Source organism: Aptenodytes forsteri, unplaced genomic scaffold, assembly GCF_000699145.1.
Source record: "Aptenodytes forsteri isolate BGI_AS27 unplaced genomic scaffold, ASM69914v1 Scaffold323, whole genome shotgun sequence".
In the NCBI taxonomy this organism is placed as follows: Eukaryota; Metazoa; Chordata; class Aves; order Sphenisciformes; family Spheniscidae; genus Aptenodytes; species Aptenodytes forsteri.
Window position 1 is genome coordinate 1,561,910 of NW_008795323.1, and position 11,025 is coordinate 1,572,934.

Here is an 11,025-nt window from a genome sequence, read left to right on the forward strand (position 1 = left end):
GCGCCCCGCTCCTGCTGCAACACCCGGGAAGCCGGGAGATCAGCCCCTCGCTGCACCGCGGGGGCACCTGGGGTCTCCCGTTAATTAAATCACGGCCTGAATCCCAGAGCGCAGCGGGTAATTACAGAGAGCGGGCGGCCCCCAGAGAGCCCTGGTCGTTTTAGGGAACGGTGGCAAGGGCTTTTCGGGAACCAGCCGCGAGCTGGTGCGGTGTCAGCACGGGGATGCCACGGAGCGCACACCCCACTGCTGCCCTGGCCTGGGGACACCCCAGCTGCTGTCCCCAGGGAGCTGGGACCCGGATCCGGGCAGGGACAGTGACAGGACCGTGTGCTCTGAGGAGGGTCGCCCAGGGAGCGCCTGTGTCCTGCCACGCTCTCCCCGGGTCAACCGGCCTCCCAGCTGTGCCACTGTCACCCCCACCCCTGGCCCCCCATGAGCACACATCAGAGGGACAGTGGCAGATGTCGGATGAGTCTCCTGAGCCTGGCGGGAGGGATTGGGGAGGTCCCACGGGAGCATCACACCGAGGAAAGGATGCATTTCTTCCCCAAAGAGGGGCTGCCCACCAGCCCGCAGCAGGCACTTAAGAGCTGCTAAGAGTCACCTCCAGCCCTTCAGGAAACAGGGGCAAGAACGTGAAACATCTGCATCCTCTTTTCAGACTCCCGCCAACACTCAACACGCTCAAGATGACTGGAAACAGATTTAGAGCAGTGGTTAGTGACATTTGCTGCTCCTTGTAAGCAGCACACGCCTGCTACTGCCAACCAAATGCTATTTCAAACAAGCCTGCCCATGCCAGTGCTCCCAAATCCTCCTTGCTGCATCGGGTTTGGTCCCTCCATCCTGTGCCCCAGGAATGACGGGACAAAGACCCAGGCTGTCCAGAAGAGCGGCTGCTCTGCACGGGGCCGAGGTGCCTTGTCCCCTGAGAGCAGGAACCTAGAGAAGGAAGGTGTCGCTTTCTCTCTGCTCCAGTTACAGCCCCTTCTGACCACCTCTGACGCAGTTTCAAGCTGAAATTGGGGCAGCTTGCAAAACCCCAGAAGGTAGATTACATCTCTGGTGTTCCTGATCTGAGCAGGAAGCAACAAGGTCCACATCAGCACTTTTAAGAGGATGTTGTACCATTCACCTTACACTTAATCGCCCAAAACAACTGGCAAGAGAATACTGGAGCTGTACCAGAGGCAGGCAGCGGCGGGGAGAGGCTCTGGGCTGCAGCAGTGGTGGGATGTTAAACTGCATCTCGGCAGCAGCCTGCATTCCCTTCCGCAGTGCAGTCAGTCTCGGCCTCCCACGCCACGAGCCGTAAAGCAGAGGGGGTTCCCCCATCCCCCCCACTAGAAAAGAGGGACCACCTCATCCAAGTGACAATATAATTTTGTTTATTTTCCTTTAACACACTGCTGGTTAAAACTGCCAGACAGTAGATTTCAGAACATTCCCTCAACCAAACATCCTGGGGAAATTAAAAAATAAAACCGCTACCATGTACCAAAAATAAAATAACCCACCCCCACACCCGTCTTCTCCCCCAAACTAGTCCCTGCAAAGCCAATGCAATCAGAAATAGACATCTGTGCTTTTCACCCAGGGCCCAAGCTTGCTGCAAAACAAACTAAAAAATGTCACTGCAAGTTGTTATAACAAAGCAATGGACAGTAAAATCAAAAATCCTCCTTAAAAACCCTTTGCACTGGTGACAAATACAGATGGAGATCCCTCCCCACACTGTTTAGCCTTTACAGACAACTTAGACCTGCAGCTTCAAGTAGTTTGTGACATGTCCTTAATGCCAACAACACGGGTCACTTCCACATGTCCCAGCCTACGCAGCCGGGCACTGTGCAGCAGTGGGACCATTTGCCAATGCTAAAAGCTGCCACGCCAATGGGACCCAAACATCACTGTCACCTGCCCAGCATCTCGCAGTCCTGGCTGCTGCCTCCTGGCACGAAGCACAAATCCTGCCTCTGCAGGATCCTCACGTTCTCTGGGGCTGCTTTACCAACCTGGCTGCTTCTTGAGTGGGAAAGCCCTGAACACACGAAGTCCCTGTAGAAACCATGAAAAATTCAAGCCCCTACTTGCCAGCAAGTTTCCAGACAGTGCTTCACTCCAGCGCCCTAGCTCAGGAACTGTTATAGTGTGACAGAACAGCCATGGTAGCACAGGCAAGCACATCACCACTACGTGTGACTGGGAACAACTCCAGGGCAGAGATCCTGCGTTTCCTAGATTCACACTGTCCCCAGTTAAACTGGTTCAAGCTGTACTTTGCCCCTTGCCTTGAAATCTCCATCACACAAACTCTTTAGCAGAGACCTTTGATGTTTGCAAAAGATTATTCACATTTTCTAATCAGCCAGCACTGTTTCTAAGAGGGAGGAAAGCATTTCTGTTTTGCTGATTATTTTTTCCTTTTTTTTTTTTTTTTAAATAAAGCACTTTTTGGGGAAAAAAAAAAAATCAAAACCTATCAATAACCTGCAGTAGCGTCCCACTGATCAGCCTGGGGACAGCGCCGTCACATCCCTCCCCCTCCCACATCTTCCCCCCAATCTCCAAAAATAGTATTTAATATACAGCAATAAACTCTGAGCAAGCCAGAGTCCCGGAAGACATGGACCTGCTTTCACCTCTCCCGTCCAGCCCAGCACCATTTCAATGCCATTGCTACTGTACTTCTGGGACAAATCTGTTCGGATCCAAGGTGAAACGCACATGCCCCAGCCCCGCTGGGCAGTGTGCGAAGCAGGGGTGCAGCACAGGAGGCCTATTCGTGTAACCACATCTCTGAGCCTTCACAGCTCCAGCCCGGTGTTGCGTTTGTGCCGTTGGGAATACCTGTCTTGAGCCTATTTGGGACTAGCCAGTGAAGACAGACTGGTGGAACCAGGCTGATGTTAAAAAAAAAGCATCCTTCAATTGTATTAGACTTTGGCATTTGTTGTGGAGATGCAGAAGCGCCAGCAGGTAAATTAGCTCAGTGCTGGCCCAGCTCCCATTTCCCTTGGATTCTCAGCAAGGATATTTCCCTCCCCGCCACATAAGTGCAAGAAGCAGACGGATCTCTCCCACATTTGAGCACCAAACAGAGCCTGAAACACTTGGTACTTCGCAGCTGCTCAGAATCTGTCTCACATCAAGGGCTGAAGCTGCTCTGCTGGTCCTTTCCCTCCTGCTGCTGTTTTCCATCAGACAGGCCTGTTCAGCCCAGACTTCCCATACCAAGACATTTCCCTGGCTGTTGCAATCCCATTTTGACTTAAAGGAGGGCCAAGGGACAAAGCACGGGTCTCTGCTCCCTGTTCAGACCCAAACAGTGCAGGGCAAGCCCTTGGCGAGTGAGTTTGGGGGGCAGGACCCCCGAAGCCACATTCTGCACCCAGAAGCTGTAAGCACCATACAACTACCAAGACCCAGCTGTGACTCACTCGGCTCTGAACTGCACAGACACGCAGGCACCAGACTGTCTGGAAGTTTTCCATCCTGCCTTTGGGAGATTTCTGGGGGAGACCAGACCTGAAGGAGCTCTTCCAGTTCTTCTATCCCCTGCTAGGCTTTTTTCCCATTGACCTCAAGGGCTGGAACCAAAGATACTCGCTCGCAGTTCTCTGCTTCAGCTGTGACCTCCGGAGCTGGCATCCAGGGACAGTGAGACAGTCCCCAGCTGATCACAAGGGCAGGGAATGCCTGTCCCTTGGGGAAAAAGAAAAACAACTCAGAAGCTCCTTAAAAAAAAAAAAGAAGCTTCTTCAAATAGACTTTTATTCAAAGCCTGAGACAAAGGCACCAAAAAGAGACAGGATTTCATTTGGCTTTCTGCTCACTGCCACCTGGGATACTCAAAAGGGTCAGAGCTGTTGTTTTAGTCACACACACACACACAGAAGGGGAAAATGGTCTGGCTTAAAGGTATGAAAGGAGGGGCTGATGAGGGGGTAATTAAAATAGGCTCTGGAACCACTACCCTGAGGCTGGATCCAGGCCCAAAACATGATCAATGGTGTCACCTCCCCTTTATTAAGTGGAAGCTTTATTAAAATTGCCTTATCTGCCCCTCTCTACCCAACTGCTCCATGAATCAAGCCAGGGTCTGTTCTGACCCAGCTCCCCACAATGCTGCACAGAGACACACGCTTCATCTGCCTGCTGCTGGCTGGAGGCAACAAAGCATAAACAGGCTTGTCTCTAACCAGTCTCAATTAAACAATGTCTTGGATATTCCCTCAAACACCCATACTGGAAAGCTACAGCCAACCCAAACTTTTTCTTTCCCTGGTCAGGACCAGGTACCTCATTATACCCATCTGGCTGGCTCGCAGGTGCCAGACAGAGATGACAAGGGGAACCAGCCTGAGTATGGCATTCACAGCAAGGTGCTGACTGCCCACCCCCTACCATCCTCCTGTGTTCCCACGCGCTTTGTTTGAAGGCTTCTTCCAAAGCAAACCTGTCAGGAGGGGATGGACCAACAAGGAAAACTGCTCATAGCACCATAACGGGGTCAGGAACCCTCCAACCAACCAGACAGTAGCTTTGTAGTGACAAAAATTGATAAAACCAGGAGCCAAAACAACTAAATTGAAACCATGAAGGATGAACTATTCCTCCTTCCTATTCTTATTCAAATATGACAAATTCATTTGCACTGAGCAACTGGAACACAACAGATCACACCCTGCACAGCCTTGCCTTAGGGCAGCTGATGGCACCAAATGGGTGCCCTGGCTGCCAGGAGAGGCAGAGATAAACTATTCTAGAAGACTTGTCTCCGACTTTTGCACACCTAAACGCACTCCCCTTTTCTCATGCTGGGCAAGGTGCTGAGATTACTGGGTGAGCCACAAGAAGCTGAGTGATTCCTTGCTTCAAGGATGCTCAAATAAAATGCAACCTAAAAGGCCTGGAGGAGAACAGCTCCTTACAGAGAAGCTTGCTTTCAAGCCCAGGTTCTTTGCTTAACAAATCAGCGCAGTTCATGCTTCTCAAAACTGATAAAGATCTAAATGTCTCTGTGCTCCAGTTAGAGCAATCCCCAAAATGCTGGAGAATCTCTGCAGGCACCGTCATCAAACAAAACAGAGCTCATATTTTATGAGAGTTTTATAAGTACTAGGATTTTAACAGCAGCTAGAAGACGAAGCAGACAACTTCAAGCTTACCGCCCTTTCATCCTAAGGTTTGTTCTTAAGATCTGCTCTCTCTAAAGCCTGTCTTCTCCTTACGGTGTGGCAGGGACCCTCTTGCTTCTCCCAAACTGGCTGTTACCACTTGTGCAATGGGAGAGAAGGTAATTAAGGTCCTACTGCTTACTTTTTAGCTCACAGCCACAGAATTAGGGCCAGGCCTATAGCAGTGATGTATGTGATCAGAAAGGCTAGGTTCAGTGCCACTGCTGTGCAGAGCAGTGCTTTGACACCTCCCCCAGCTCCCCATTCTGGAGCCCATGAGCTGGCAGCTCATATCACAGCTTGAGGGTTAAGAGGAAGAGAGGGCTTCAGCCGCTTGCGCCCAGCAGAGAAGAAAGGCTGCTCCTCTGGTTTCCTTTCCAGAAACTAGGGAATTCTGCTGACCTTTCTCAGCTCAAAGAAAGGCTGAGCCACTGCAGGGGATCAAACCCAAGAAGAACCGCTAGGAAAACGCAGGCACAGGGAGGAGCAGCAGCAAGGAGGACACCGCTCACTGCAGCTGCTCCAGGTAAAGAGAGAGCACTTCTGAGAACAGAGATAGCATGAGGTAAAGTGTTCTGTGAGCCCAGAGCTCACCAGGATCAAAGCTGACCCGCAAGGACCCAGCCATGCCTGGGCCAGACCCTGCTCTGGCAGACAGAACATCCCCTTCCCGCCAGCCAGAAGTGCTCAACGTGTCGGAGGCCAAGACCATGGGAAGGCAGCTCCTCAGGGCCCGCAGCTCTGGATCAGCAGGCACAGCGAGGGCTTTCGCTCTGCTCAGCCTCTGTCAGGCAGGCACAGGCTCTGCATGTGGAAACAGAAGCCTCTTGCAGAAATATCCCCAGGGGAAGCGGATGACCTTGTCTCCAGTATTCTGCTCTCTTCCAGATCTCTGGAGGGCAACAAACCACCTTGCTCTACAGCACTGAAATGTTGGACATCTGCCCCTTCACCACAGTGCCTTGAGTTGCAAAAGGCCGAGCTAACTGAAAACACTAACCAAGTCCACTGCACTTCTCACCGCTTTGCAGGCAGGCCTGGTCCCTACGACAGGGAATGAGAGCTCACAGGGAGCATCTGCAAGGTTGCTCCGCTCTGTCCTACAGCACAGGTTGTTCACAGTCACAGTCAGGGGGCAGGGAGGGGAGCTAACTGTTAAGAAGGCCAAGGAACAAGTCCAGAACCTCCTCTCTAGGTCATCTGATTCTCAGCTTCTTCCAAAGGAGAGGTCACTTGCTAGAAAGGGCAAAACAAGGAACTGGGCTTAAAATTAAACCTTTGAAAAGAAAAGGATATTAAAGGAAACAAAAGCCATAATCAATACAGAAAACAAGTGCATCTGATCAGACGCTAACAACATCAGCCTCTTGCAGGCAGCAAGAGCTGACATTCTGACAGCAGAATCCCTCTGCAATGGATCTAACATTACAATTGTCAAACTAGGAAAGTCTCTCCCAACTGGTGCAGCAAATCAGGCCAGATAAATCCCTCTGCTCCTGGCACAGCTTGCACTCTTAGGAGGGGAACGTCTCCACAGAGGCCGAGTGGCTAGTTGGAGTCTTGGTATCTTTATGCAGGCGAGTACCATACATCGTGTTGCGCACATTCAGGGAGATGCTGAGCCAGGCTCCATCCTCCATAGTCATTAGTCACCCAACGGCACCACAACACTTCCACGCTCCCAGACAAAACGTGTTCCCAGGCCTGGGTTTAGGAGCCGCTTCCCTGCTTAAGGAACCGTATTCCACCCAGCAAAGGCAGAGATCCTGCAGCACATGGCTTTCTCTCAGTGTGGGACATGGCCCAGGACTGCTAGCATCAGCTTCCAACAGCCCAATACACAGACAGCCAGGACTCAGTTTACTCTTGGGTGCCCCAGGGAGGATCGGAGGCTGCACATGGTGCGAAGGGGAAGGCGAGGGCCTCGCTGCTTGCTGGCAGGGGGAAGGTAAGCTCCCTCTTACCTGGACCTGCTATTCATTCCAAATGAAACATCTTTTTTTTTCTTTTTTTTTTTTTTCCTTAAATTATGAACAATATGGAGAAATTGAAAGCAACCGTGTTTGGTCCAACTCCTTCCCTCCCAGCCCCTTGGCTGATGCTCTGTGGGGCTTGCTCTCACAATCGGCAGAGGCAGAAGAGGGTAGGAATGAAGACACCAAAGGCCACCAATATAGGAAACATGAGGCTGCTGTTGTCCGAGGCATAGGGGTTTGGTGTGCGTGGGCCTGACTGAACCCGGTTCTTATTTGCCTGTTTTTTAACACTGGAGCCATCATCATATTCATCTTCATCATCATCTTCCTCTTTTTTCTCCAGACCCGGGTGCGGCTGCAGCTTTGGAACATCTGTTGGACAAGACAAAAAGTTGCAAGGAGGCAGGATGTAACCTGGGAAATCACCCAAGTCACTCCATTCCCCGCTCCCCAATCCAGCATGCACGCCGGCAACAGGGCACCTGACACCATGTCAACACCACGGCCAGAGCACCCCAGGAAACAGGAGCATCCTCCCTCACAGAGGCTCACATCGCTATTTCTTTCCTCCATGATGCAAGAGCATCTAAAGGCCCAGCCTGCAAAGAAAACGACACCCATCCACCCCATCTACCTGTCACACAGGATAAGTTACAGCACAAAAGCACACTTACAGCGTACACAGTCAGATACCGCAGCTGCTCAGTGAGATCTAGTCAAGAACAAGCACCTGCTGCGTGCGGGACCAGCAGATACAGGTGCAAACAGGAAGGGGAACAACCCTTTCCACAAATGGTCCTACCTCACATCACTGCACCCCTCAACCCCAGACCTATCAGAGCAGCATGGTCCAACCCCACTCAAATCCAGTCCTCTGAGCCTGGAGCATGAATTACAGGTCCCCGCACAGCAAGGTGCCCCCGGCCACAAGGTTATGCACCAATCTTCGGCAACACTTGGCAATCCCTGACCAACAGTAAAGCAAACTGATGCTTCGGTCAGAGAGGGGTCCTAAACCTCCCCTGTTCAGGAGCTAGAGGGGCTCCAACTCCAGCACAGACTTACAAAGAGGGTGATGAAAGGGCAAGGACTTTACCAGCACTTAAGAAACACTTAACTACTAGCTAAAAGATCTCCATAAATTACTTGTCTGCAGGGCTGCTGCTGACTTCCAAGGCCAGAGGGAATTTATCTACAGTTTATAGCTGTAGCTATAAGCTAAGGCTGACCAGACGTGTTCCCTTCTCCTCTACCCCACATGCAGGAAGTCCTGAACCAAACTGATTTTTCTTATTCCAAAAATGATGCAGCTTTGTGCACTTGGAAGAGTAGGAGGACACTCCACACCTATTTCATTCTGCAACTGCACTCTGTGGGAACTTGCTGAGAGAGAAACAGTTTTGGCAGAGGTGGGTCAGCAAGAGCTATGATCTCATGGTCTGAGAAGCAACAGGCTGCTTTCCAAGGGGGAAGAGTTTTCTGGCTCAAAAACTGTGCTTACCTTCCACTGTTCCTTGCAGGATGTATAGGGCACAGATTTTTGGATTGTCATAGTAGCCCTAGAGAAAACAAAGAAGGAAGTCAGTGCTGCAGCTTTGAGGCAAGAAGTATTCCCCCCACCTACCCTCACCTCTCCTCCCCCAGCACACAGCTGCGTCACGTGGCTGGGGAAGAAGGGGAAAAGGAAGATCAGGGCTCTGCTCAGCAAAGTTTATTACCTTTACAAACTCAATGTGGAGCTTCCCTGTGAACGTGGAAACCTCTCCCTGGACACTCAGTTTCCCCTTTTTGATACTCATGGGAATGATCTCATCATGAGCTGTGCTGTGTCCAACTCTGTCAAAAATGTCCAAGTCCTTCACCACCACGTGGCCATTCAAGCGAACATCAAATACCTTCAGGACAGAAGAAATGACAGAGTGTCAGAACAGATTCAGACACGTGACAGTTGAAAGGGGAACAGAACAGGAAAGGTCTCTGCTTGTTATGCACCCAGGACCAGAAAGCATTGCAGCATGCACTGTCCCACCACACATGCTCCACTCCCTTGGGAAGTATTCAGAGCCCAAAAGCAGCCAGGTAAAGACACTGAAGCATTAACATTGCTTTCAAATACTCTGAAATCTGCCCTCAACTTTTAAAATAACCCCTATGTCTGCTGTTCAGAACTGAGGACAGCATAATTTTATTCTGGTTTATTCATACTTTTCTTTCACAACTTTCTTCCACCTACTGGCTGAGGACCTGCTCCTACCACCCCAGGGTGGCTGCGGCACACCACACCCTAGGGAGTAAAGCCATTTCTAAGTAACAGCCTGCAGCAGAACAGAGAAGAGGAAACAAGCTGGTGAAGTACACAGGGTTTGAAGGAGGTAAAATATTGAACTGCTAACCACATCTGTGAATTCAGAGTGAAAGTCCTCCTCAGGGCCAGAATGACTCAAACTTCACTCAGCACCTGGGAAATGCCAGCAGAACCACATGAAGGAAGAGGAACCAAAGATGCCTCAGCCCTTCGGTTTAATCTGAGGCTGCTTTTTGCATCCATTCTGTAAGCCAGCCCCACCAGTTATGTTCCCTGAAATACTTCTCTGGCAGAAAGACAGCATGGTGCTTAAGGAGCAGGGCTCTAAAGCAGCTGATGGAGTCAGGGGAAAGCCAGACTAAAACACACACCACTTCTCTCCCAATTTATCACAGGGCTTTGAGTTCTTTGTGCTTCCACTTCCACATTGGTACATGAGTGATTTCAAAAGTGAACAAGGATTATTCTTCTCTAAAGAGCAATAAAGAGGGTTGCATTTAACTCTGTGCTTTCAGAATCAGTTTGAACCAGTATCAAGCCTTATTACATTCATAAAAATTGTTTTGAGTAGGTAATTTAACTCAGATCGCTTCCCTGATTCAATCATGCACAAGCATGCTGTCAGGTCAAGAACAAGTGTTCAGGAAAAAGGCAAAAACACTTCTTCTCAAAGCCAGCACAGCCTAAACAGATCATAAAACTCTACTGCTAGTTATGTTTAGTTGCACATGTTTGTTTGAATATTTTGTAATGCAATTTTCCAGACCAACTGTATATCTGGAATGTGGAAGAGAGCTCGAAGTTTCAGAGCCCATGAGAGCTCTAGGAAATAAATTAACCATTAGCGCCTTACTTCTCTCCCTTCTCCAGCATGCAAAGCAGCAGAGACAACCTGGACATGCACAGTCTTAGCCAGGAACTCGCATCAAAGAGACAAGCAAGGAGCTGTTGCTTACCTTCTGTTGAGACTGTGCAAAATAGACCTCTGCAAACTTCAACACCAGCACATAGTCACCCTCCTCTTTGATGGGAACTTCATAGCCAAAGGTTTCCTCATTGTAACGCTCGGTCTGGTACAGAATCTGATCTTCCGCGTTGGACCGCAAGATTGGCAGCTTCATACCGTAGTCAGATGCTGGGTTTCAAGCACAAAACAGTGAGAGGAAGGGTTAATTTCTGAAGCATATGTAAGAGACACTTTATATACTCTTGAAGTGCTTAACCCCTTAAGTGGCATCAGACCTGTCTCCCCTCCTTGCTCTGACCAGGAGGAGGCAGTACTGGAGCAGAAGCAAAGGTAGCCAAAGCCCCAGAACCTGGGTCCTATGGAAAAACAGGTCTGGACCTGCTGCAGTCTAAGACACAGCAAACTCACTCGCACTGTTTCAGAAAGAAGAGTCTGTTTCACAAACAGGGCACAGAGCCAACGGACTTGGCCATTGACTCCTGCTTCAAAGAGGAAAAACACCTAGAATATTTTTACAACATTTTCAAATTACAAACTCTGAGTACAAAACCAAAACAGTCAGCATAGGACTGACTCGACTCATTCATTCAACAG

The 11,025-nt window shown here is 50.0% G+C and overlaps 2 protein-coding genes across 2 annotated transcripts in view; both read right to left on the bottom strand.

Moving 5' to 3' along the window:
• Window positions 1-5,811, bottom strand: part of UNC119B (unc-119 lipid binding chaperone B) — a 13,496-nt gene extending 7,685 nt beyond the window's left edge. Inside the window, exon 1 of the mRNA XM_019472254.1 lies at window positions 5,778-5,811. Coding sequence (XP_019327799.1) covers window positions 5,778-5,811 — 34 coding nt within the window. The remainder of the gene's footprint in view (window positions 1-5,777) is intronic.
• MLEC (malectin) lies at window positions 1,378-10,598 on the bottom strand. Its single transcript, XM_009280012.2, has 4 exons — window positions 10,421-10,598; window positions 8,878-9,054; window positions 8,661-8,718; window positions 1,378-7,531 (listed from the first exon to the last, which is right to left on the bottom strand). The coding sequence occupies exons 1-4, from the start codon at window positions 10,583-10,585 to the stop codon at window positions 7,302-7,304; spliced, it is 630 nt and encodes a 209-aa protein (XP_009278287.1). The 5' UTR covers window positions 10,586-10,598; the 3' UTR covers window positions 1,378-7,301.
• Between the last annotated feature and the right edge of the window lie 427 nt (window positions 10,599-11,025).

Bases quoted from the DNA above. Each gene is read 5' to 3' on its own strand.
- MLEC (XM_009280012.2), bottom strand. From the start codon at position 10,585: ATGAAGCTGCCAATCTTGCGGTCCAACGCGGAAGATCAGATTCTGTAC. The intron at 8,719-8,877 runs GTAATAAACTTT...TGTTTTCTCTAG, and splicing joins TCCACATTGAGTTTGTAAAG to GGCTACTATGACAATCCAAA. The intron at 7,532-8,660 runs GTAAGCACAGTT...CTTGTCCAACAG, and splicing joins CCTGCAAGGAACAGTGGAAG to ATGTTCCAAAGCTGCAGCCG.